We start from the raw sequence: 25,283 nt of genomic DNA on the forward strand, positions 1-25,283 counted from the left end.
CATCAAAAGCCCACGTCCACTGACTCGCTCTTCAGGCCCTGATGAGAAGAAGCGGCCTGCCGCCTTGAGCTTGACTCCCGCCCGTTCCATCTCGGATTCCTCTTCTTCCACAAACTCCCTCAAAGTACCCCGTTCTCCTCGTTTTGCAGAGGCCACCTCTGTACACTCTCCCGTCGCCATGCGCTCCCCCTTTGCCGATCCCGACAAATCTCAGGTCCCCCAGTCGCAGCCCACCGACATTGGCTTCGGCTACATCGCCAACCAGCCCAACCGCGAATCCGTCGCCGTGCCCATGACGCCCAAGTCCCCCCTCAAGAGCGCCATCAAGATGCCTGGCACTCCGGCGAGGCAGCTTTCCAACCCTCTGAGCCCCACCTTTCGCGAGGAGTATATTCTGGAGAAGCGTGAGCTGTCGACTGAGAAAGAGCAAGTCAAGGACGTGGTAAGTCATGGCAAAGAAACCCATTGGGGCGAAATGGATCATCTTCTGACCAGCTTGTACAGAAAATGAAGACGCGCGTCCGCATGGCCAAGTTTGCTCTCCGTGGCGTCGGTTTCAGCTGTTCCCTCATCATCCTCTCCATGCTCTCCGCCTCCTTTGCCATATTCAACGCCACAAAGAGTTTGCCCAGCCAGAGCGGCATGCCGTCCTGGGCGCCCAACACCGCCTCTATGGCTTGGCCCCAGAAGCTAGCCCTCTCCATGGCCTGTTTCTCCCTCTTTGTGTGCATACTTGTCTTCGCCACCTACTGTCGAGGAGGGCACAAGCGCGCAGAAAAGGTCAACACGTACTATCAAATGTTTGCCGTCGGCTGGGTGAGTGAAAGCCTGCCCCTTGAAGTCTGCAGCTTATGCTGACCGGCGACATCAGTTCATGACGAGCCTAGTCCTCTGGGTCGTCACCGCCGCCCTGTTCCAGCATGCCAAGGATCACAGTAACAACAAGGACATGTGGGGATGGGCCTGCGTTGACAACACCCGTTCCGACGTCTTCGGCCAAAAGGTCGACTATCAGCTCGTCTGTCGCCTCCAAAACTGGTCCCTCGTCTGCATCATCATCGAGGTCGTCGTCGAGGTCGTGTCCATTGCCCTCTACAGCTTCGTCTTTTACCGCTACTACACCAAGCGCCGTCTCTTCAAGTCCATGGATCTGCGAGACCGTGCCCGCTCCGATCTCTACCTTGCCCAGCTTCGCTCTCAGTCGGCCCCAAACACGCCCGGCTTCGGCGGCCCCAAGTCTCCCGCGTTGAGCAACTATGCCATGTCTCCTCGTCATCCACCCGCGGCGTACCGCAATCTCTCGGACATTGACGAGTCGAGTCCTTTCACCCCCGGCGGCCGCGTTGTCGAGCCCCAGTCCCAATTCTCCCAACCCTTCTCCGGCTTCAAGCTGCAGCCTCCCCCGACCAAGGCCCCCTCGGCCACCCCAAAGACAAACCAGGGAGCCTTTTCCCAAAGCGCAACGCCATCGAGCGGTGCCCTGGCACAGCCGGCTCCTCTTGCCGCCGACGAGCCGACGTACGACGCAGTTCCCATTCCCGGGGCGTACGCAGGCTCATCGGTCAAGAGCCCGCCCCCAACGGCGACGACGTTTGGTCAGGCTCGGTGAGGCGACAGAGGGCGGGGTGAAGCGTGAGGGAGATGACTTTGCTTTGGGGGTCTAAAATATGGCATGGAACTGCGCCGACTATTCGGCCGCATCTGTCTCGAGGAGATATTATACCACAGGCGTAATTTTTTTTTGTTTTTGGATAGGCATGTCATGGACATGTCCTTGAGTCGAGGTGGATTGGCTAAACAGCCGCTCTCTTAATATTTGCTTTCGTACAAATTTACAAATGCCCAACTCACAATCTTCAGCCTGTCAAACAAGGGTCGTCGACCGAGGTGCGCGCAGGGCGTGGGCCACGGGCATCGCAACTTGACAACCAGCAAGGTTCGTGGGGCGTGACCCACTTCATCTTCCACCTCCCCCACTTGCATGACACGTCGGAACAAAGCGCGCGGCACGGTAAAAGGAAACAAATCGTCATAAAGAAGCGATTCCTAGGTACAGGAACAGGGGCGACAAAGGAGAGATGAAAAGACAAGAACCGTTGCATTACTTTTTGGTAGCCCGCCACACCTTGAACCTTGTAGGTGCAAAGGACTTCCCGAGCCTCCGCCACGCAGCCAATTCGATTTTTTTGCCCTCCAGTCACCGCGAGACCGTTCATGGATCCGTGCAAAGTCTCGGATGTGCCTCTAGAAACGCAAATCTATCAACAGCTGCAAGGAAAATCGCCGCAAACACTCCGTCAGATGCCAAAACTGCCGTGCGGGGGCTACCCAATGGCAAAGCAGCCCGGCCAGGATAACTGTCGACGATGGTGTGCCTCTGTGACCTTAGATGAGGTCGGCCACGTTCATGGGCATTTCCTCGATCTGGGTGCTGTAGAACTGTTCAATCTCACGCATCATGCGCACATCCTCGGCGGTGACAAAGTTGATGGCAACGCCCTTTCGGCCGAATCGGCCGCCACGACCAATGCGGTGGATGTAGTTCTCGCGGTTGGCGGGCAGGTCGTAGTTGATGACCAGGGAGACCTGCTGGACGTCGATACCACGGGCCAGAAGGTCAGTGGCGATGAGGACGCGGGAGGAGCCGGATCGGAACTCCTTCATAATCAGATCACGCTGGGCCTGCTCCATGTCGCCGTGCATGGCAGAGACGGTGAAGTCGCGGGCGGCGAGCTTGTCGGTGAGCCAATCAACCTTTCTGCGCGTGTTGCAGAAGATGACGGCCTGAGTGATGGTGACGGTTTCGTACAAGTCGGACAGAGTGTCGAGCTTCCACTCCTCCTTCTCCACGGCAATGTAGAACTGCTTGATACCCTCCAGGGTAAGCTCGTCCTTCTTGACCAGGATGCGAACGGGGTCGCGCATGAACTTTGTGGTGACTTCGAGGACGTCCTGAGGCATGGTGGCGGAGAGCAAGACAACCTGGGTGCTCTGGGGCAGAAGCTGGAAGATGTCGTAGATTTGCTCGGTGAAACCACGCTGAAGGGAGAGGGTTAGCGCGAGCACGTTGCAAGCGACGTGACGGGCCGCGTCTTACAGAAAGCATTTCGTCGGCCTCGTCGAGGACGAACATCTTCATGGCATCAGTCTTGAGGAAGCGACGCTGGATCATGTCCTGGACACGGCCAGGGGTGCCGACAACGACTTGGGGGCCGTCCTGGAGGGCCTTCATGTCATCGCGCACGCTGGTTCCACCGATGCAGGCGTGACACTCAATCTTCATAAAATCGCCAATAGCGACTACCACCTTTTGGATCTGCTGAGCAAGTTCACGGGTGGGAGCCAGGATCAGGGCCTGGCATTGCTTGAGGTCTTGGTCAATCTTTTGGAGAACGGAAATGGAAAAGGTTGCCGTCTTTCCAGTTCCCGACTGGGCCTGGGCAATGACGTCGTGGCCCTTGATGACGGGCATGATGGCGCGCTGCTGAATGGCAGAGGGTCGCTCAAAACCATAGGCGTAGACTGGGCGACAGGCGTCAGCAGGGTTGCAGGCCGAAAAGGGGGGAATGCGGGCAACTGGGACTCACCACCACGGAGCAGCTCAGATTTGAGGCCCATGTCATCGAACGAGTCGATAGTCTCGTCATAGTTGGACTCGATCTGCCCTGTACGCCGAGCTCGTCAGTCTCCGGTGGACGAGCGAGGCGAGAGAAAGCTGGAGCGACGCAGGCCGCCTCAGGATGCGAAGAGACAGGCTGGCAGCGCCTCGGAGCGCGCCAGAGAGCGGAGGCAAGGCAACTCACCCTCGGGGACGTCCTCGAGTCCCTTATCGGTAGCCATGATTGCGCTGGTGCAGAAAAATCTAGATCAAGCACAGCTCGATCTAGACGATATCGAATACGCGGGGGCGACGGGGTGGAGGCGACAGAAAAGTCTGCAGGCGCTTCGCTGAAGAAGGCTGCGACTGGGGCCGAAGAGAAGAAGACTAGATTCAAACGCTCTCGAAGATGTCGAGAGCCGGCAGAATCCAGGAGAAAGCTGGTGATGATCGCGGAGTGATGTTTCTCTGAGGCGAGAGTTGAGGGAGGGAAAAGGGAAAAAAAAATCACTTGCTGAGGGGCTCTGGCCGACTTGTAATTTTTCCCTCCTGCCCACTCCGGGGCCCAGCCAATCAGCGGGGGCGAGCCCCAAGGCGGGCCCACGCTTTTAGGGTCGCCTCCAGCGAACCACAGCGGTGCGTTTCGGGAGCACGGGGGGCACCTACATTTTTTTTGGCTCTGGAGGCGGCCGAGGGGATTTTTGTTTCCATATTTCTTGTGTTTCTCTCCCGTTTTCCGTCCATTTTCGCTCTGGCCTGCGAGGCTTGCTCGTGGCGGCGCGGGGCCATTTACAGTAGGTATTGTACACTCTTCACACTCAGCCAAATCCACACCATTACTCACATTCGCTAAACTCTGTTGCAAAAACCTCTTCTTTTCACTCGTGATCCACCACTATTGTTGGTACTACATACATTCTGCCATGCCCTCTGCTGTCGGGCATCGTGACCAAGATGGCTCTCTGCCTCGTCTCGACAAGCCAGATGCTCCCGAGCCCAGCAGGTCTCGCCGCGCAGACTCGATCCCGTCGCACCCTCTCCGAGTAAAGCCCCTCGGTAATCGCTATCTGTCCGACGGGCCCAACGCCCGCGCCAGCGTAGGCGCATGGAGTGCTCTCCCCGATGAGATGCTCATGCTGGTCCTGGAGCTCTTTGACCCGAGGGAGCTCCTCCGCCTTGGCTCCACGTGCAAGTTTCTCTACGCCTTTTGTCATCTAGACGAGTTATGGAAGGCCGTATTCCTTCGGTACGTGGTTCTGCATTGCGCTCTTGCACATCTCCACTGCGTCGCGGCACTGGGCGCCTTGATCAAGTAGTTGCTCAGCATCATTGGGAATGACCTGCTGGCACGGCGCCGACTCAAACTGCCGAGCCACCGCGCCCGTCACTTGTCCAGTGTTCCTGGTCCGCAGTTCCTGGTCCGCAAACCACCATCGTTCCTCGTGACGCTCATTGCCTCGCGTGACTGACCGGGCACTCTATAGATTGCCGAGGGAGGATAGCCAGCCACTCGGATGGCTTGGGTCCTGGAGACGCACCGTTCTGGCCTTGTCCAAGGATCGAGAGGCTCGCGTCGACTGCGGCAATGTCTATTCTGACGTCTTGCATCGGCCGTTTGCTTGCACCAACATCAACCTTGAGCCATATGTCACCAACATCCCCAAAGCAAATCAGATGCGCCGGCTCGACAATGTCACCTACGACCAGTTCGCGGAGCGATGGACCGAAGAGCCCTTTATCCTGACGAAATGCATCCAGGACTGGCCTATTTGCTCCACGTGGTCCATCGGCAGCCTCCTCCGAGACTATGCCGACGTCGAGTTCCGCGCCGAGGCCGTCGACTGGACACTGGCGCGATACTGCGGCTACATGAGCGACAACAATGACGAGAGCCCGCTGTACCTGTTTGATCGCAAGTTTGCCGACAAGATGGGCATCAAAGTTGGTTCAGATGCCGACGCAGCGTACTGGCGGCCGGAATGCTTCGGGCCCGACCTGTTTGAGGTTCTGGGGAGCGAGCGGCCGGCCCATCGATGGCTGATAGTCGGGCCCAGGAGGAGCGGCTCGACCTTTCACAAGGACCCCAACGGTACCAGCGCCTGGAACGCCGTGATAAAGGGTGCCAAATACTGGATCATGTTTCCTCCGGCCGCGCAGGTGCCGGGCGTCTACGTGTCGCCCGATAGCAGCGAGGTGACGAGCCCGCTGAGCATTGCCGAGTGGCTGCTCACCTTTCACGACGAGGCCCGCCAGATGCCAGGCTGTGTGGAAGGCATTTGCCTTGCTGGCGAGATTGTCCATGTGCCGAGCGGATGGTGGCATCTGGTGGTGAACCTGGAGAGCGGGATAGCTGTGACGCAGAACTTTGTGCCTCTGTCGCCGGGGCTGAAGCTCGTCTCGGAAGTGCTGTCGTTCTTGCGCGACAAGCCGGACCAGGTTTCCGGGTTTTCGAGTGCCGTCGAGGACCCATACACGCTTTTTGCCGAGAGACTGGGGGAAACGTACCCCGAAACGTTGGACAAGGCTTTGGACCTGGCGGACAAAAGGAGCGGCAAGAAGCGCAAGTGGGACACAGCCGTGGCGCAAGGAGGAGCGGGGTTCAGCTTTGGATTCGGGGGCGACGAGGACGACGAGGAGATAGACTGACGAGGCGTCTTTTGGCCAGGGCTGTCCGGCAGGCACATGCACGCACAGGATTGGCCTCGGTGATGTTGACGTAGGGCCGAAGCCAGGTCTTGCGCTGGCGCTGTTTGTAGGGATGGAATGCAAGGTGAGGCGGTTCCGATGGTGTGCTTGCTAGTGCATACAGTACCCGGGACCTGCATGGCCGGCCATGTGCCCCCAGCACGAAGGCTTGAGAGTTTTTGGCTCTGGTGGCTGCTGGTGAGGCTCTGAAGTGGAAGCTCTTTGTGGGCGCTTGTTTGTCCGGCCTTCCAGGCTTCCACCAGCAACTCCACCTCTTTGACTGCCCCCCTTTGTTGATGATTTTAATTACAGTTACTACTTAGTAGCCCTACTTAGTAGTACTTCCCAGGCTGCCGCTGCAGTGCTGCTGCGGTGCTGCTGCTGCTGTGAAAGCACCTGTGCCTTGGCAGTCTGAGATCATCGACCCCACCCCGGGACCATCGGGCACCGGCTTACTACCTCTGTACAAAGCGCACTAACGAGCCTCGTCGCGCGGCTAGTACAGTACATAGGTAGGTAGCTTGTCGTGGCTCCCCTTTCGCCCTCAACCTCCTCCTCCTTGGCGACTAGGAATTAGGCCGGCTCCCCTCTTCTCTCCGTTGCCGCTCTCTCTCTCTCTCTCTCTCTCTTTCTCTCTCTCTCTCTTTCCTTTCATTCTCCTCACTCCTCACCCCTCACTCCTCACTCCTCGACAACCTTCGGCCTTGTCTCTAGGTCCTCGACCACAGTGCCAGGTGCACATACTTAATACGCCCGCGCCGCCGCCACTCTTTGGCTGCACCACGCCGACGACAACCACAAACTTCCCCCCTCCTTCAGCCTATCCCGTGGCGCTGTCGGCTTGCGCGCAACGCGAGCCAGCCACTCAGTCGACCGCGACAAGTCGCCTCTCAGGGTTGTGCGGCGCCATGCGAGCTCGCGCCCGTTCATGTCTCTCGCCGTCTGCCCGCTGCCTGCCCCTCCCGCTCTGATAACTCGTCATTTCTCGCCTCCCCGTCTACGCGCCCGCACTGTATCGGCCTCGACGTGAGCGCGCACAGGCTGGCCAGATTGTGCCAAGGCTGACGAGGCGCCTTCAGCAACCCTGCTGTACTCCCCTGTCGCGGTGTTTGGCCGCCCAGACACCGGCCCACCTGCGTCCGACTCTGCTCCGCACCCAAGCACGTCGACGGAAACGTCACTTCGCCCTTGATCCAGCTTCGACCCCCATCGAGCCGACAACAATGGTGTCCGACGAGCACTACGAGCTGTGCCTGCCTATCCTGCAGGACCCCGCCCTCGAAGACGAAGACAAGACGGACAAGCTCGAGGAGCTCCTCAAAAAGGAGACCAGCCTGACGGGCGCCTCTCTCGACAATGTCGTCCTCGATGCCATGTGGAGATATCGCGAGGCCGGAGGTGCGTCGGCCTCGCCTCCACCCATCCGCCAGTCCATCCTCCGCCGCCCTTCTCCGGCCTCCTGGCGCGGCTCCCCAACGCCCCTGACTGGGTCCCCGCGCCTCGGCGTGAGTCCCCTGGCACCCCCCGGCTTCGTCCCCTCCACCTTCAACCGGACCATGTCGTCGACGGCCTCGCCCTTCTCGTCTCCCCGGGCCTCTCCGCGTCTCGCCCTGGCGACGCCCGCCATACCCCACAGCCCGAACCTCAACGCCTACGAATTTGCGAGCGACTCCACCCCCGCCGCCGAGATCCTCGGTGACTACCAGACGGAGAACGTGGAATGGCTCGTCAATGACGATGCCGCCAGCGTCTCCTCATCGGTCGGCGCATCGAGCGGCCTCAACGCCGCCGCCCCAGAGTTTTCGTCCGTGTCCTCGCTGCAGGCTGACATGTCTCCCTATGACATGCTACGCTCCATTCTTGGACAGACCCGGACTGACGAGGACATTGAGGCTGCGCTCGCCATGCATGGCTACGATCTGAGCGCCACCATTGCGTCCATCATGGAGAATCAAACCCAGGACGATGGGCCCATGGCCCTGCCCATGGACGAGCCACGCAGCGTCGTGGTCGGCAAGTCCATTTCCGCCGACGGACGCCCATCGACGCCTGCCAGCCAGCAAAAGACGGGCGTCATTTGTAAGTTTTACATGTCGACGGGTCAGTGTCTCCGCGCAGACTGCCGCTTCAGCCACGATCTGAGCAGTCACCTTTGCAAGTATGTCGGACTTGTTTCTCCCACTCACGGCGTTGCCCGCCGATGCAGCCGCTCCTCTTTCCATTGCCTTTGCTGATCCTCGAATCCCCTACAGATACTGGGTCATGGGAAACTGCCTTGCCGGCGATACCTGCATCTTCTCTCACGACCCTTCCAAGTTGGTGAATAAGCTTGGACTGGACGAGAGCTCGGCCAAAGTGCAGAGCAGCCTTCAGCTCCAGGACATGAACTCTTTCCCCTGCCTGCGGCCAGAAACCCCCAGTTTCAGGGGTGGCTTCCCCGCAGATGCCAATGCCAACGTCGCGAGTTTCACCCCGCCGCTGGGACCGCGTCACTTGCACGGGACGGAGAGCCCCCGCCTGCGGTCACGGCCGGGCAGCCGACATCAGGCAAAGGACACGACTGCGTCTGCCCCGGCGCTCGACGACAACGAAGCCTTTCCGTGCTTGGGCTCGGCTTCGACGAAGCAAGGCAAGAAGCACCACGGCAAGCGTGGCGGGCATGGCCACGGCCACAAGGAGAACCTTGCTCCGAGCTCCTTGGCGGAAATCGTCAAGAGGACGCCATCCCCCGCTCCAGGCGCGTCTCGCCCCGAATCCCGGAGGTCGGGACACAACGGAGGCGTCGTCCCGCTCCGGAACGGCGAGAGCAGCGCGGCCTCGCAGGCGATCCCCTGCCCCAAGCAAATTCCCTGGCTAGAGACGGGAGAGCTGGCGAACAAGGCGTATCTCAAAGCCCGACAAGACGCCATCAAGCATGGCGGGCTTCGGAACAAGTTTCTGCAGAGGCAAGTCATCCATTGCCGGCGTGATGGCCTCGGGCTAACAGGAAGGAACAGTGCAGCGCAGGCGTGGAACCGCAACGATGCGAGAGCGGCAAAGGCCCTCAGCCTTCGAGGCCAGAGCGAAAACGACCTGATGCGGAAAGCACATCGCGAGGCGGCGCGCGAGCTGTACGAACAACGTAACAAGGGCGGCATGAACAAGGCGTCGGAGACATATGTGGATCTCCACGGCCTCCATCCCGAAGAAGCGGTGGAATACCTGGAGAAGGTGCTGATGGAGAATAGCAGGGTGGCGAGACCCGTGTACGCCATCACGGGCACCGGGCATCACAGCAAGAACGGCAAGGACAAGGTGGGCAGGGCGATCCGCGGCTTTCTCAACGAATGGCGATATGCGTACCGCGAGTTCTCGGTGCCGGGGGACCGCAACAGCATGGGCGGGATACTGGGCATCGATGCCCGCAGCTGGGACAAGTCGCTGGGCCGAGAAGGGGGGGCGGGAGCGGGAGCGGGCGAGGATGCCGAGGCGGTGGACATTCTCAGCCAGGGCGTGGAAATTGGGGACGGCAAGGTCAGGCTGTTGGTCCGGGACGCGCCCAAGGGGCCGAGCGGGCGGCGATGAAGCAAAGAGGATAATTAAAGCAGTAAAAGCACAGAAACGCCCGACTTGCAGAGACGGCGAGGAGGCAGACGAAGATGTGATGGAGCCGATGGGTTGCCAGTGCCCTGTCCCTGCTACGCTGTCGGGGCATCGTCGGCCGAGAGTCTGGAGAAGTGTCCAGGGAAGCGTCTATGCGGTTCCCATGCATAGCCTGCCTGGCTGGTGATGCGCCGTGTCCAGGTACCTGCGTACGGTGGAGGGCGATGCATCCATGCATGCACCCATGCAGCGATGAGTTTCACCGCGCCTCAAGTGTGTGACGTAAGAGGCCCCCTGGGGGTTTTAAAGTTCACCTCGTCGGAAAAGCCTCATCCTTAGCTGTGTCTTTAACTTCTCTCTTCTTCTTCCTTTTCTTCTTCTTCCTCTTCCTCCTCTTCCTCTTCCCCGCGCTGCTTCCCCCCATCTATCGGCTGTCCTCGTCTGCCTTCGCCTTCTGGGCCGCTGCGTTGGCTGCGAACACAGCAAACCTGTCGACCGAGGCGCGCGTGCCAGGACGAGACGAGCAAAGACGAAGAAGTGCAGCGCCGACCCCAGAGACCCGATTGAAGCTCGAGAGAGCCTCGGCCCGCAATCATCGTCGGGGGAAAGGAAGAAGAAGAAGAAAATCCGACTCTCTTGCTTTTGCTGCCGCTGTCCTTTGGCTAGCTGCTCCCCTTCTCTCCCTCCGTTGCCTTCACTTTTTCGCCCCCTCTGCTTAGCGCTCTGTCACTCGTCGTCGCGTCTTCGGGGCAATCGGCATGGAACGGTAGGAAGCCGGGGGACCTCGAGCTACGCCGGTTTGACCTTGCGCCTACTTCCTCGGGACCAACGAGCGACCACCGCCGCTCTTCTCCCCCCCCTCGTCACCCCACGACAGACATGGCGCTGGAGCTCACCGAGACCGGCCGGGGCGGCGGCAGCGCCGGCGGGCCCCCGCCGCGGCCGTCGCTGTCCTCGTCGCACTCGTCGTCGTCGTCGCCGCCGCCGCTGCTGACCGAATCCCCCTCGCCGCCGTCGCCCTCGTCGCCCTCGTCGCTGCCGCCCTGGTCGCGCGGCACCCGCATGTCGCCCTACTCGCGGGCCCCCGACCGCCTCTCCTCGGGCCGCCCTCTCCGCTCGCTCTCCTCGCGCGGGCCTCCTCCGCCACGACGCCAACGACCCGCATACCACCCGGCCGAGCTGCTGCGCGCCGCGCGGGCCGCGGGCGAGCGCCTCGCGCGGGCCTTTATACGCCTGACGCCCGCCCAGCGCGCCCTCGCCGCCGCCGCGGGCGCCGCCGGCCTCGTCGCCCTGGTGCTCGCCGTCGTCTACTCTCACCGCTTCTTCGCCTGGCTGACGCCGCACGCGCGGGCGTGGCGCGAGCGCCGCGGCGGCTGGCTGCTCGTCTTCGCCCTCATCTTCGCCGCCGCCTTCCCGCCCCTCGTCGGCTACTCGACGGCCACGACGCTCGCCGGCTTCGTCTACGGCTTCCCCGCCGGCTGGCCGCTTGCCGCCGCCGCCTGCGTCGCCGGCAGCCTGTGCGCCTTTCTCGCCAGCAGGACCGTCCTCAGCGCCTACGTCGACCGCCTCGTCGGCCGCGACCACCGCTTCGTCGCCCTCGGCCAGGTCCTCCGCCGCGATGGCCTCTGGTGCCTCACCGGCATTCGCTTCTGCCCGCTGCCCTATAGCCTGAGCAACGGCTTCCTCGCCACCATTCCCAGCATCACCCCCCTGGCCTTTACCCTCTCCACGGCGCTCTCGAGGTATATCTCTCCCCCCCCATCATTCTTCAAGCTGCGAGCACAAGCTGACCCTAACCCCCACAGCCCCAAGCTCCTCGTCCACGTCTTCATCGGCAGCCGCCTCGCCGCCCTCGCCGACAAGGGCAACTCGATGACGGCCGGCGACAAGGCCATCAACTATCTTAGCATGTTCCTCGGCAGCGCCGTCGGCATCGGCGTCGGCCTCATCATCTACCGCCGCACCGCCGCCCGCGCCGCCCAGCTGGCCCGCGAGGGCGCCGCCGACCTGGACGCAGACGACGACTTCGACGCCGCCGCCGAGCAGGCAGACGCCGGCTACCACGACTCCGATGCCGCCCTGCTGGACCCGGAAGATGCCGCCGCCGTCATGCTCGACGACGACTTGCTGCCGTGGGACGCCGACGGCACCAGCGGCGCCCCGCCTCCACGGTACGAGGATGAAGACCGCGGCGCCGGCCAGGGCAAGTACAATGGGCGTCCCGACGATGCCTCTGCTGTATGAGTGAGGAAGGATGTGCTCATGAAGGGGAAACGGGCACTGCTTCATGAGCCGCCCCGATGTCGCCCTTGGTTCGTAATGTTAGATCGGTTGGCTTTATTGAATCGGCTCGACCCCTCAGCTGGAAATAGATCAAACCCGCCGAGTCTCGCAAGAGTTCTGGGTCGGCAACACGCATGCATGTATTTATAAGGACTGATCTACTACAGTGTGTTGAGGTACATGTCCCCATACACGAAAATAGTTCATCCTGGAAAGCGGACACTCATGTTTACAAGAGACAAGAAAAGGACAACGCCATGTCTGTCAAAGCAGTCATAATCATCTCAATTTGGGCAATCTGCTTGCATCCTTGTGTCGAGCTTTTGACTTCACATGCCCCTGTGTCTTGAATGCCCATTGCCGTATTCGCCGCCTTCCAAACGCCGTCGCTCAAAAAAATCACGCTGAGGATAACCGAGGGAAAGAAAAGTCGAATCAAGATCCTGTAAAGATCAAACACGCTTCATGGCTGGAAAGACTGGAGTCCAAGGGTCATAAAAATGCAAATCATGAGTTCCCGCGGTCCTGGTTGAGAAACTGGATAGCCTGCTCCATCGGATAGCCGATAAAGACAGGCCCCGTGAAAATCATTTGTGGTGCGCCGCCTTGCCCCGTCTTGAATGAGCTGGGGTTTACGAAAGCAGGCTGAGGCGCGGGCGAAGGAGATGGCGGTGGCATGGCCGCATGGGCTGCAGTAAAAGGTGCGTCCCGGATCACTTGCGGGGTGGGGCTGGCCCTGGTTTCGCCTTTGGGGTGCAAGCCAAGGCCGTTGAGAGCAGCAAGCTTGGTATGGTCAAAGGGGCACTTGCCGCCCGTGACAGGAGCCTGTGTGCTTCGGGTTGGGCTAGGCATACGTACGGGGGCGGGCGGGGGCGACGGCGGATGTTGTTGCTCAGGGCCAGAGACCTCGTAGATAGGGACGGAGATGCCCCATGGTCGACTGGGGGACTCTCCGACGCGGACCTCCTTGAGCGGCCTGTCGAAATGGGCCTGACGCTCGCCGTCGGCGAGACCCGCCTTGTTGTCGGCATCGGACTCGGCCGTACCGCTGACGGCCTGGGCCCAGTTCTCGACGCGCTCGTTAGAGGCTCTGTCCACATCACTCCGATGCGGCAACTCCTCTTCCTCCTCGGGAAGCATCGACTGATGGATTTGGCCAAGTCCCTCAATCATGCTGACGATGTTGCCGTACTTGGAGTCCAGTTTCTTGATCTGCTCTTCGTTCTTCTGGTAGCGTCGAAGGCACACTTCGTGGCTGCGCGGCAGCTCATGCTTGTGCGTCTCGACGTAGTGGGCAATCTCCTCGGCTGAGTGCTTGTCCATGAATCGAATGGGACACTTGCTGGCGGCAGTGCCACTCGGCGGCGGCTGAGAGGCCGACTCGTCGTACATGGCTGCGCAGATGGGATCCGCTGAATGGGGGACAGACTGGTCATGTTCACCAAGTTGCGACGCAGGCCCGTCATCGTCAGCCGCCGACTGCCGGCTGAAGGGACATTGCAGGTTGCCCTTCTTGCCCTCGATAGTAAAGTCCTGTTCCAGGGCCGTCGACATGGACGTCTGGAGATGCGACGTATGCGACAAGGACTCCCTGCTGGAGCCCGTCGTTTTGCTGGGTTCGGCGAGGGAGACAAGCTGGGTGGCGGCGCGGCGTCCGTCGCGGATGACGAGGGCGATGTGATGCTGCGACTGGGGAGAGGAGCGCTGAGGAAGAGGAACGGGAGAGGTGTCGTCGACGGAAGTGTGCGGAGGCAGCTGCAGCTTTGCGAGCGTCTCGGCTATCTCCGGCGTTGACGGCGCATATTTGTCGGCCAGGTATTGGAACTGTGGGAGGGTTAGCGCCAAAGGCCCCGAATAATGGCGACGGAAATGAAAAGAGACGCGACGCGGCAGATGGGTCAGAGAAATAAGAGTTTGTCAGTCTCGGCAGGCGAGCTGCTCGTGATCTAGAGCTAATGATATCTCATCATGTTTTTCTGTCCACGTCTCGTCTCGGGATGGATGGAATAGCGGGAAAATCATTACCTGCTCGTGGGCAAAACGCAGCTTGTGTTCGAGGACCGTCTTGCGGTCGGCCAGGATCTGGACCTCGTCGGCCAGGGCATTGAAAGCATCGGCCAGAGTGTGGGAGAGTCGCAGATGGTCCATGCCCAGGACGACACGGGATGGACAGTGATGGGGAGAGGGAGAGAGGGGGAAGAGGAGAGGAGAGGAGAGGAACTGGAGAAAAGTAGGTGGATGGGGAGGAAGGAAAAGTGACGGGGCAGAAAAAAGCAAGGCAGGCGGTGGGAGGACCAGGACGTTGAAGAAAGTGTCTGGCTGGTACTGCGCCCTGACAGGCACCCGAAAGGCTGCGGCTGCTGGGGCGGGGCAGCTCGGGGTGTCACAGCATCTCAGGTACCTGTAGGCGGTGCCGTGGCAGGCAGAGACAAGGCGGTTTGAGTTTGCGAGGCCGGCACTTTGTTTAGTCATGGAGCCGAAAAAGTACAGGACCCCCGCCCGGTACAGACCGAGTACATGCGGTTGTTCACTCACTTGTGGGCGCGAGTGTCGGGCGGAATCTCCGACGCGTCAGTGCTGTGCCTTGGCGCAGACACAGGCTCCACAGAGCCTGGCGGTACCTGCTGTAGCCTGTACGTGCATTGGTCGGCATGCCTGTGGCCAGTGGAGCTGCCTGTCTTCTCCCCCAAGTCCCCGTCTCCAACCACCGTCGCATCACGAAGCAAGGGAAGTGAGCGACTTTTCACCTCGGCCAAGGGGCAGTATAATTGATCAAAGCTCTCTGCTCCCCATTCATGTACTGTACATACTAGGTAGCTCAGCTGTAAATTGCTCGCCTGCATGGAGAGGGGGGGAGGGGGGAAGAGCCTATTTCTCAACGTCCTCTCTTCTGCTCTTCCTCGTAACGACAGCAAAACCCTCACTCACCCCCTCCGCCCCCTCCAAGGAGCCCTTCCAAGGATCCCCTCTCCCCCTCTCCCACCTCCAACACGCAGCTCACGCACAATGGCCGCCATGGACATTCCGCCGGCCAAGCTGCTCAGCAGCAAGAGCCATGTTTTGCCCGGCCAGCTCCTCGTCACCGAGCTCTTCTTCCAGGTGCCCCTCGACTACGCCAACCCTTCGGTCGGCACCATCACCCTCTTTGCCCGCCGCGCAAGCAAGCGTGAGCGGCCCATCTTCCCTCCCGAAGACGACGAAGGCCACCACAATGACGACGACGGCGACGACGACAAGTCCTCCCCGCCCAAGCCCTACATGGTCTACCTCGAGGGCGGGCCCGGCTTCGGCAACCGTGAGCCTCAAGAGCACCCCCTCACCCGCGCCGTCCTCCCCCGTGGCTACCAGGTGCTGTTCCTTGACCACCGCGGCGTCGGCATGAGCACCCCCGTGTCCACCGCCATGCTTGCAAAGCTGGGCGACGCCGACGCCCAGGCCCGCTACCTGCGCCTCATGCGCCAGGACAACACGGTCCGTGACTGCGAGGCCGTCCGCAAGTGTCTCACCGACGGCTGGCCCGCGTCTAAGGCTTCGTGGTCCATCTTCGGCCAGTCCTACGGCGGCTTCGTCTCCCTGTCCTACCTCTCCATGTACCCGCAAGGCCTCCGCGAGGTCTTCCTCACCGGCGGCCTCGCTCCCGTCGGCAAGACCATCGACCAGGTCTACCGCGCCACGTTTGGCAGGACGGCCGAGCGTAACAAGCAGTATTTTGCAAAGTTCCCCGAGGACGTCAAGGTCCTCCGCCAGCTTGCCGCTTACATCGAGAACCAGGGCGGCATCTCCCTCCCCGCCGGCGGCTCTCTGACGGTGCCCCGTCTGCTCACCAGCGGCATCGCCTTTGGAGGCCACGGCGGCTTTGACAGCGTCCACAGCCTCCTCCTCCATCTCAAGACGTCCCTCGACCAGCTGGGCTTCTTCACGCGCGCCGCCCTCCAGGCCGTCGAGGCCTTCACCACTTTTGACTCGAACATCATCTATGCCATCCTCCACGAGGCCATCTACTGCGACGGTCCCGGCCAAGCCTCCAACTGGTCCGCCTATCGCATCGGTCGGGACCGCGAGCCCTTTTCCTGGCTCAACCCTGGATGCGACTGCTCCAACCCCGACCAGCCGCTGTATTTTTCGGGCGAGATGATCTTTCCGCTCCACTTTGAGACGTACCCAGAGCTCATTCCCCTGCGTCAAGTTGCCGAGAAGCTGGCTACGGCCGATGACTGGCCACGCCTGTATGACGAGCAGCAGCTGCGCAACAACTCGGTCCCCGTGTACGCCATGTCGTACGTCGAGGACATGTACGTCGACTACGACTTTGCCAGGCAGACTGCCAAGCTTGTCAAGGGTACCAAGGTGGCCGAGACCAACATGATGTACCACTCTGCCCTGCGGGCCAAGTCGGAAGAAGTGCTGCAAACCCTGTTCAGCTTGAGGGACGACGTTCTCGACTGAGCTCCAGAACACAATCCTCCTTCCCTTTGCCCCATTTCGCTCGCGGACCGGTCACTGCTGGGCAGTTTGGCCGTGATTCCCCTTCTTCGTGACATGGCATGGCATGCCCGCGGAGGAGATGATTCGCATATCCCTGTCGCAGATTCACCCACGTTCTCGGACACACCAGGGCCGCAAACCGGAGCAAACCCACAACTAGAACATAGTAGGGCGCTAGAAGTTTTGATGAATCCCCAAAGTCCTGCTCGGAATTCGGGAGAATATCGAAGCCTTGGAGGCTTGTTTTTTGCCTCGGGTTGATTTTCTGATGAGAAATCTCCACAAGGATCCGAACGCCGAAGGTGGTCCGCAATGGGGCCCTTAGACAATGCAACAGTTTCGTGCCCAGTATCGTGATGCCCAAGTTCGGTCATCCACAATGGGCCTGGAGCTTGTTGGTGGCGAGCGCGCGACTCCGCTCTTCTCGCAGATATGATGTGGTGAATGCAGTCGGTGTAGGCCGCAGCAACCCCAAATCGTCTTTGAGATGCTTCGACATGATCGTATTACACTCTAGAGCTATCCACGCCTGATTGAATGTCGTTGCTGTATTTTGCTGACGTGCCTGTATTGTATCGACTGTCTTCTGGTTCATCCCATGCCTCCATAGCCACCCACTGCCTTGTATTTGGGGCATATTCTACTTTCCAGCAGCATCGCTATTTGCCGACGCCCAAACCTCTACTCGCCGTATGCGAACACAATGCGCCACGCCCGGCTGGATATATCTTGCCGTTTGACTGCATATCCGTGTTTTAACCAAGCACACATCAGCCTCCGATCCCACTGTTTTCAAGCCTTAGCATGGATATGGTAGCGAACACTCATTTATACGCGTCTTCTGCTCTTGCCCTCTCCCTCTCCCTCTTCTCTTTTTGAGCATAAAACTCTTAATGCTCTTACGCTGCCGCCCTGTCGTTGCACTGGCAGCGTCTCATACGCTCGGCGAAAAAAGAAACCTAGTTTACATGACGACTGCCTGCTGTCGCAGACTCCAACAGCGTCTCGTGTGGGGAAGCCGTGGGCGTCATGTGCTGTGAGGAGCCTTGTAGTTATGTGACAGCCTAGACCTGCCCGAGCCGGATAATAATTGCTTCGTCTGTCACCGGTTGATAGCTTACTGGGCTGCCTCCGGTTCGATTACATTGCGGGCGGGTGACGGCCGGACCCGATATAACGGAGTCCACTACGTCGGGCGTGACAGCTAGAGCCTGTCGTTACGAGCATCCCATCCATTGCCTTCAGTTTTCTCGGCTTCCATGCCTATAGCAGTGACGTGGTTGGCAACACGGTCTGCATTTCGGTAGCGTCTTGGGAACTTGGGAACACCAGCCGCATAGCCGCCGCTGCACTGTCAAGGCTCACCGGTGAAGAACCGAGCCGAGACATACGAGTTGGGTCAGTTCCGGAACCTCCCTTTTTTGTCGCGTGCGACGGACCATGGGTCCGAAGAGCGATTCATTCGGTTTACCTGCGGCGAGATACCGAGCTGGTTTGTACCTCCCGGCCGACCTGGCTATAAGCGTATTGGTGAGGCTTTTTGCTACCGTTTGATTGATTTTCAAGCATGCGCTGGATTATGCAACGCTGGGTGAGGCTAAGATTTGGCGCCACCGTGGTCGAGATGTGTCTCATCTGGGCATGGCAGCCAGTTCTCCTATCGCGGCGTCCATCCGTCATGGAACTACGGAGTAGACTCCGACGGACAAGTAATAGTATATTAAGCTCGGGACCGTCGTAGCGGAATAGTCAGTCGCTATAACATCTTACGCCGAACTTGTCGAGTCCAAGCCGCAGCTCCACAACACGTTCCGAGAGCACATCTTCAAGACCATCGGCGAGTACTATAGCATCGTTGCTGATGGCCACGACGTTGCTGCCGAGGCCTATCCGGACATGGCCTTTTCGATAAAAGATTAGGTGCCTGGAACGACGACGAAGCTTTAGTATTGCTTAGAGCTTGGCTGGTGCGCCATGAGGCGGTTGTTGAGTAGCCGGCGAGCTGTATTCTTCTCGCGCGTGCGAGATACCATCCAAAAAGCTAGGTTCGCATCGCACTCACTTAAATACGGAAAGATTAGTGTAATATGGCCCAATGTAAGGCATTGCATTTAGAGATAGAAAAAGAGAAGAGTATTGCTACAAGTGTTGCTGTTCAATAGACACTTTTCTCCTATCCGTATAGACACTCTCCTCACAGCAGCTAACGTCGACGCCTATACCGCGCGTTCCCTTGAAAAAAGGGGCCTCGTAAGGAAAAAACAAACTCTATAAACATGCTCAATTCAAACTCGTAACGTATTTCTGTTTCGCACGCGTTCCTCTTCCTCTTCTTAGGGCCGCCTGCATAACGCCGGGGAGGTAAGCGATACGAATAACGCGAAAGCTCGGCGCCTAGGTGCACATGTTGGTTTGGCCTCGGTGGAGGAGCTCGCTCTTCACACGGTCCTAGTCTTAGATGCTTATTAGTGAGCGATCGGCGCGTGCGGCAGTCCATTCCACCATTCCTCGACGCAAAACCAACCGGGCTTGCGGACCCCTGGTTCTCGAGTCACCAGAAGGGCCAAGCCAGTTTTCGACACAGCATGTCGTCGACAGCTTTCTATTGGACGGGTGCCAGCCCGACTGTGCTGCAGACCCTGCCCTTCAGGATCCAATACCACAGCTATTCTTCCTCAATCTCCGCCTGCATTTGAAATTCTGCATAGGTAAAGAGTCAGTGAGGCTCTGCGTCAGTTAGGCATGGCAGTTCCTCTGCAGTCTGCACTTACGCCAAAGCCTGTTGGCCGCCGTGGAAATCACCTCGGCCTTGGCAAGCAGCTTCTCCTCCAGCTTCTCGTCGTTGCGCCCCTTCAAGCGAATCTTGTTGGGCTGAGCCTTGCGTAAAAGTCAGCATCCAAGAGGCTTCGTGGCATGCATCGTTTCCTACCTGCATCAAAACAGGCAGCAACTCTTTCGGGTCTGCATTTGCTACCGATGCGACACTGCGATAGCCGCTTTCCCAAAAGACTCTGCTGTAGGCAATGTCAGCGCTCTGTCTCCCACGGAGCTCGGCAAGCGACCTACGCCGTGCGGCTTTTGATGAAAGGAATCTTTGTCAAGGCCAAGAGATCGGTCCTAGCGCCCGCCATCAACCTGTCGGAAAAATGGTCGAGTGCTGCCGACATGACACTACAGCCGCCGTCAGCCACTCACGCGTCTAGACAATGGCCATCCACAGGCCGTCTTACCCCCATCCCATCTTTTCGCAAAACTTGATCATGCCCGCGGCGAAGCCTTGACAAGTCTGCGAGAGGGTCTGCACAGTGCCACGCGGCATGTCGTATTTGCGGGAGACGACGTGGATCGGCATCTCGTTGCACAGATCCCGCAGCTGGAATGCGAGATAGAACCGACGGTAGACCCGGGCCAGGTTCTTCTCCTCTTGCGTGTTTTCCCTCAACGAGGCCCCGTGGCCTCTGTAGATACACTCAGTCTGTGGCCGAGCGAGGCGGTGTCGCCATGGGACAACTTACAGTCTGAGAATTGCCGTGGGTTTGATCCCGAGAAAGCTGAGCACGCGCAGTCCACTTTCGTCCAGGAGCTCCATCTCGTTGCGGAAAACTTGCCAATTGACGGTGACGCCAAAGTCTTGGACGGGGGTAAAGACATACAAAATGTGCATCTCGCCGTCCATGACAAAAGCCCGGAGTGCTTTGGAGAGCTCCTTATAAACGAAAACCCCATCATCAGGATCGACTGCTGAGGCTACAATAGCATTGCCTAGCCGCGTTGGCACGAAGTTACCCAGATTGTCGCTGGTGGCGAGGCCGATGCTCTGCAGCTCCTCCAGGCTCGACTCGGTGCGGTCACGCACAAATTCTGGGCTCTGCGAGTGGCTCAGCAGGGACTTGGTAAAGTAATCGTGGATAGATTCTCGACTCGTTGCCAAGCGAATAGATATGACCTCCAAGAGTGCCCTTCATGCCACGTCAGTGACTGCAGGAAGCTCGAGTCCGTACCTCACGTACCGCTGGAGGCGCCTGTTCTCGGTGTTGAGGCAGCTTGAAACATTTGGGATCTCGGCATGCATAAGCTCCAGGATGGGCTCCAGGTCCGCTTCGCGACAGCAGAGATATGTTTCGCCGACTGGGGACTTGCCTTGTCGACCAGCACGGCCTCTCATCTGTCTCAGCATTGCTGGGCCGACAAGCTCCCGGCCCATGCGGGCGTTGTGCAGAATGACTCTCCTCGCGGGACTGCCAACTGTCAGAATGGGCCACCTCGGCGGCGTGCGCCGTTGCTCACAGATTGATGCCAGCAGCCAAGCTACATGTGGCAACGCAGACGAGGATAGTCCCGGCGTCGTATGCAGCGGCCACGAGGTCTCGTTCCTCGCTGGTCAAGCCGGCCTGAACATTCAGCCCGTATTCCCGGTGTGATCAAGGTGGTTGAATTGCAGACGTACATCTGAATCCGAGTGAGCCCACGATGGTCCAAGGAAATGGGAACCAGTCATGCAGTTAGAGCCTTACGATGAAACGCAACTCCGTGTCGAACGGTTTCTTCGAGAACAGGGTCAACTCCAGTGCTCAGACTGCGCAAGTCTCCGAGCAAGTCCTTCCTCTTCTCAACCAGGTCAGGACTGAGCACATCAGGCTCAGGCATGACGCGGCTGATCCAGCGGGCGTCTGCCTCACAAACGCCCCGGCTGCCGGCGAATACCAGGGCACCAAAGCCCGATGAGGCGGTCTCGTGAGCAAGTGCAACTACTGCGTTGAGCACAGGATCGGTAAACTCCTTGTGAGCTGAGCTCTGGATCCTCCTGATGGGAGCCATTCGGCCCGCTGCAAAGCCATGTCCTCCCGGAGGTGCCGATGAGCCGGGCATGTTGCGCCCGAGCCCAGCTGGAAACACCTTGCCGTCATATACAAGATGCTCCTCGATGGGTACAGGCCTGTACCGTGTCTCGTAGCAATGGGCATCGAGCCATTCCGCCATAAGGTTCATATTCTACAAAATAAGCTTTCGGCGAGCACAGGGGGCGGCCGGGGGCATTGCAACTCACGGGTAGCGTAGCACTCATGCCTATGATCTGGATGGGCTGATCAAGGCTCAGCAACTTGGTAGCTATGAGTTCCAGGAGATAGCCGCGATGGTCATCATCCACCATGTGCAGCTCATCCAGCACCACGGCTCGGAGTTTGGAGATTGAGCAATCATCGATGGCCGTGTTGATAAGAGTGTTTGCCTTTGTCATGCGTCAGTAAAGGATGGCTAACCGACGTAGCCTGTGGACAGACCTTTTCCATTGTGCAGACACCGATCTCGAAATCATCCCAGGTCGCCCTGACCTTTCCACCTCCGAAGAAGCCTACGACCCGAATAGCATCCTGATCTGTGCGGCGGCGCCATGGACCACGACGGTTCTGTGTACCTAATGGGCCGGCGGGGGCCTGAAGGCGGTGGACAACGTTTCGCAGCCAGCGGACCTTTTCCTGGACAAGAGCAACGTATGGGAGAACGAGGAGAGCCTTGACGCCCGGCTCCTCTATAACTCGCTTCAGCATCAGCACTGGGCCGCAGTCAGCAGTCTGGAGGGCCAGGCCAATCAGGGAGCTACAGCGCACAATCTGCGACCAAGGATTTACCGCCGCCGGTTGGGGCACAGTAGACCAGATTCTTCTGCCCATCGAGGAGCCCGGGACCTTTGAGGCAGTTTCGCTGCCAGGGGTAGATTTGCTTGATGCCCAAGGAGGCAAAATTGGTTACGAGCTGAGGCGGGAGGTCGTAGAAGGGATGGGCGAGGTCCAGCTCTGGATCTCGAGATGACGTTGGGGTGGCGGCGATGAACTTTCGTTGCGAGTACTCTGACACGGCCACAGCATCGCTTAGATGGATGATGCTGCTGGCGGCAAGGCGCGCAGGGGTAGCAGGCAAGCTGATGGCGCGCTGGAATTGCACGGCGCCATGGGAGGGATTGCTGTGGGACAGAGCATCGCCGTCGTTGTTTGACCAGCTCCTCTTGTGACCAGCAACAGAGGATGGGGCGAGTGAAGCCTGTCGCCGCTCCTGAGCCTGCTGCAGACTGGTCTTGTGCAAGAGGCCCTGCATGCTCTTCATGATGAGCGGTGGAGCGACGAGGATTGGGGTGTCAGGCGCATGCACGAGCTAGAAATGAACGTGTTTAGATGTGCACCAATGTCTCTCCCACCTTCTCTCCCATTCTTTCTCTTGTCGATGTTCTCCCGGTGATTTTCTCGTCAGGCATCTCGCCGCCGCATCGCTGGTTGACGGGGGGTGGAGGAAGAACGGGGCCGACTGTAGGTTGGATTGAAGCCGTATTGGTCGTGCCAGCGCCCGCTTGGGGTCGGACGGATCGAACGGAGGCACTGTGCGAAGAGGACACTTGCAACGCAGCGTGGGGATGTCCACGCACGATACAGTAGAAGAAACGGCCGCACAGTGCTCGTGCCGTTGAGTTTTATTAACCTCTCGCGCCTGGGGCCGATGGCGTAGCTGAATACGTCAGTGGCTCGAGGCGTGATGTCACGTGACGGAAATCTCAATCGTTTCGTCTCCCAAGACGGCTAGAAGCCCCATGTACTGCGCCGTACCAGCTACTTTGTACAAGGTCTCTGCACACATGTCTGGATGTGTGCGTGCTCGAAATGCGGGAGCGAGACAATAGGCACAGAGCCACTTAATAAACGCGGGGCGTTCCTGGGGGAGCCAATAGAGGCGCGGGGGTCCGCGCCTTTAAAGTCGGCGCGGACGTCCGCGCCTGTTTTGTAAGCCCAGCCGGAAGATAGTCGGGCCCGCCTCCGGCCCCGACCTGTCCTCTCCTTTCTCTCGCCCTCCGTACTGTGGCAAGCATATCACGACCATATCCACGGAGGGTCAGCGCGCCGCCATTGCGGCCCAATTTATCCGCCGCCCCTTACGCAGAGTAGGCCAATATGGAGCTTACTGAATTCCCTGACGATTGCCTTCCTCCTGAGGGTCAATTCGACTCGCGAGAGTCCTTCTTGTCTCAATTAATGCGTGGGCAGCTCCAAGAGGCTATGCCTTCACCACAGGCAAGTCCACGAGAGACCCGCGGTCCGGAAGACGCACAGTCACATTTGCCTGTGATCGTGGAGGTAGACCAGGGGCTCATACAAGCAAGGACCAGAAGCCAGCTGAACGGCAACGGTCTACAAGCTCCCGTATCACTGGATGCCAGTTTTCCATCAATGCGAAAGAGAGCCTTGATAAGTCGTACTGGTATATCAGGCATCGCCCAGGCGAGGAGAAGTCGGTCCACAACCATGAGCCCAGTCTGCACATTACAGCACATCCAGCTCATCGTGCCCTCTCCTCAACTGACCAGTCAGCTATTGGGAACCTCGCAAGCGCCGGCATAGCACCAAAGGATATCCGGACATATATGCGCCAGAGCTCTCAGACTGCTCAAGGAGCGACACAGCAAGACATATATAACTGTATCGCACAGCGCAGACGAGAGCTTCTTGCTGGGCAGAGCACAATGCATGCCCTTGCCAATGAGCTTGACAACGAGGGGTTCCAAACCCGCATACAGCTTGACCATGACGGCCGAGTCACAGCGGTCTTATTCGCACACCCGGCGTCACTAGAATACCTCAACGCATACCCAGAATTACTACTTCTAGACTGCACATACAAGACGAACAAATATAAGATGCCACTGCTCGATATGATCGGCGTTGATGCCTGCCAACGGTCATTCTGTATTGCCTTTGCCTTTCTCAGTGGTGAAGATGAAGATGACTACATCTGGGCACTGGACCAACTCCAATCGATATACGAGTTATATGACATTCGCCAGCCATCCGTTATCCTTACAGATCGTTGCCTTGCCTGCATGAACGCAATTTCCCGGTGCTTTCCTGCGTCAAGGTCTCTGCTCTGCATCTGGCATGCGAACAAGGCGGTGCTTAGCTATTGCAAACCAGCATTCGACCGTGAGGATGAGAACTCTAACAGTGATGAGAAATGGGTTGAGTTCTTTGGGTATTGGCACTCAATCGTGAGCTCGAGAGATGAGGAGACATTCGATCAACAAGTTGAAGAGCTGGAGAAGCGCTTTGTACCACGATACGTCAAGGAGGTTAGCTACATACGGGAAACCTGGTTGGACCCGTATAAGGAAAAGCTCGTCAAGGCCTGGGTTGATCAATATGCTCATTTCGGCAATGTGGCTACTTCCCGGTGGAAGGCATCCACGCATTATTGAAGAGCCACCTTAAGAAGTCAACACTAGACCTCTTCGAAGCAACGAGGGCAATCAAGCAAGCTCTTCTCAACCAACTGGCCGAGCTACAAGCCAACCAAGCCAGGCAGCATATACGGATGCCAATTGAGCTCTCTGGAACCGTATATAGCACGGTACGTGGCTGGGTATCACACGAAGCCTTGCGACAGGTTGCAAAGCAACACAAGCGCCTCAACGAGAAAGACATCCCTGCTTGCACAGGCAGCTTCACCAAGTCTCACGGTCTCCCTTGTGCGCACACATTACAGCCGCTCATAGAGGAAGATCTGCCACTCCGGCCACAACATTTTCATACGCATTGGCGCCTTCGACGGGATACCAAAGAGATTGGTCAGGTCCTCATAGAGCCTCGTCGGCGATTGGACCAACTTGTCG

The 25,283-nt window shown here is 58.9% G+C and overlaps 8 protein-coding genes across 8 annotated transcripts; 5 read left to right on the top strand and 3 right to left on the bottom strand.

Moving 5' to 3' along the window:
* Window positions 1-178: 178 nt before the first annotated feature.
* On the top strand, window positions 179-1,609 carry HRG_05666 (hyphal anastamosis-8 protein; the record flags this gene model as incomplete). Its single annotated transcript, XM_044864137.1, has 3 exons — window positions 179-442; window positions 496-816; window positions 872-1,609. 3 exons carry the CDS (start codon window positions 179-181, stop codon window positions 1,607-1,609), a joined length of 1,323 nt encoding a protein of 440 aa, XP_044720669.1.
* Window positions 1,610-2,385: 776 nt separating this feature from the next.
* HRG_05667 (DEAD/DEAH box helicase domain-containing protein) lies at window positions 2,386-3,840 on the bottom strand (the record flags this gene model as incomplete). The annotated part of the gene is made up of 4 exons (XM_044864138.1): window positions 2,386-3,039; window positions 3,098-3,522; window positions 3,588-3,665; window positions 3,804-3,840. 4 exons carry the CDS (start codon window positions 3,838-3,840, stop codon window positions 2,386-2,388), a joined length of 1,194 nt encoding a protein of 397 aa, XP_044720670.1.
* Window positions 3,841-4,521: 681 nt separating this feature from the next.
* HRG_05668 (cupin-like domain-containing protein) lies at window positions 4,522-6,244 on the top strand (the record flags this gene model as incomplete). Its single annotated transcript, XM_044864139.1, has 2 exons — window positions 4,522-4,844; window positions 5,083-6,244. The coding sequence occupies 2 exons, from the start codon at window positions 4,522-4,524 to the stop codon at window positions 6,242-6,244; spliced, it is 1,485 nt and encodes a 494-aa protein (XP_044720671.1).
* A 1,262-nt stretch (window positions 6,245-7,506) lies between these two features.
* On the top strand, window positions 7,507-9,847 carry HRG_05669 (smr domain-containing protein; the record flags this gene model as incomplete). The annotated part of the gene is made up of 4 exons (XM_044864140.1): window positions 7,507-8,292; window positions 8,344-8,441; window positions 8,536-9,228; window positions 9,280-9,847. The coding sequence occupies 4 exons, from the start codon at window positions 7,507-7,509 to the stop codon at window positions 9,845-9,847; spliced, it is 2,145 nt and encodes a 714-aa protein (XP_044720672.1).
* Window positions 9,848-10,744: 897 nt separating this feature from the next.
* On the top strand, window positions 10,745-12,109 carry HRG_05670 (SNARE associated golgi protein; the record flags this gene model as incomplete). Its single annotated transcript, XM_044864141.1, has 2 exons — window positions 10,745-11,607; window positions 11,671-12,109. 2 exons carry the CDS (start codon window positions 10,745-10,747, stop codon window positions 12,107-12,109), a joined length of 1,302 nt encoding a protein of 433 aa, XP_044720673.1.
* A 546-nt stretch (window positions 12,110-12,655) lies between these two features.
* HRG_05671 (uncharacterized protein) lies at window positions 12,656-14,296 on the bottom strand (the record flags this gene model as incomplete). Its single annotated transcript, XM_044864142.1, has 3 exons — window positions 12,656-12,793; window positions 12,866-13,972; window positions 14,174-14,296. The coding sequence occupies 3 exons, from the start codon at window positions 14,294-14,296 to the stop codon at window positions 12,656-12,658; spliced, it is 1,368 nt and encodes a 455-aa protein (XP_044720674.1).
* A 1,983-nt stretch (window positions 14,297-16,279) lies between these two features.
* Window positions 16,280-16,594, top strand: HRG_05672 (uncharacterized protein; the record flags this gene model as incomplete). The annotated part of the gene is made up of 1 exon (XM_044864143.1): window positions 16,280-16,594. One exon carries the CDS (start codon window positions 16,280-16,282, stop codon window positions 16,592-16,594), a length of 315 nt encoding a protein of 104 aa, XP_044720675.1.
* Window positions 16,595-19,298: 2,704 nt separating this feature from the next.
* HRG_05673 (DEAD/DEAH box helicase domain-containing protein) lies at window positions 19,299-22,735 on the bottom strand (the record flags this gene model as incomplete). The annotated part of the gene is made up of 13 exons (XM_044864144.1): window positions 19,299-19,333; window positions 19,405-19,510; window positions 19,563-19,647; window positions 19,700-19,804; window positions 19,864-20,091; window positions 20,149-20,592; window positions 20,644-20,871; window positions 20,921-21,024; window positions 21,173-21,625; window positions 21,681-21,863; window positions 21,916-21,986; window positions 22,050-22,187; window positions 22,243-22,735. The coding sequence occupies 13 exons, from the start codon at window positions 22,733-22,735 to the stop codon at window positions 19,299-19,301; spliced, it is 2,673 nt and encodes an 890-aa protein (XP_044720676.1).
* Between the last annotated feature and the right edge of the window lie 2,548 nt (window positions 22,736-25,283).

Source organism: Hirsutella rhossiliensis (genome assembly GCF_020360975.1).
Source record: "Hirsutella rhossiliensis strain HR02 chromosome Unknown scaffold00005, whole genome shotgun sequence".
Lineage (NCBI taxonomy): Eukaryota > Fungi > Ascomycota > Sordariomycetes > Hypocreales > Ophiocordycipitaceae > Hirsutella > Hirsutella rhossiliensis.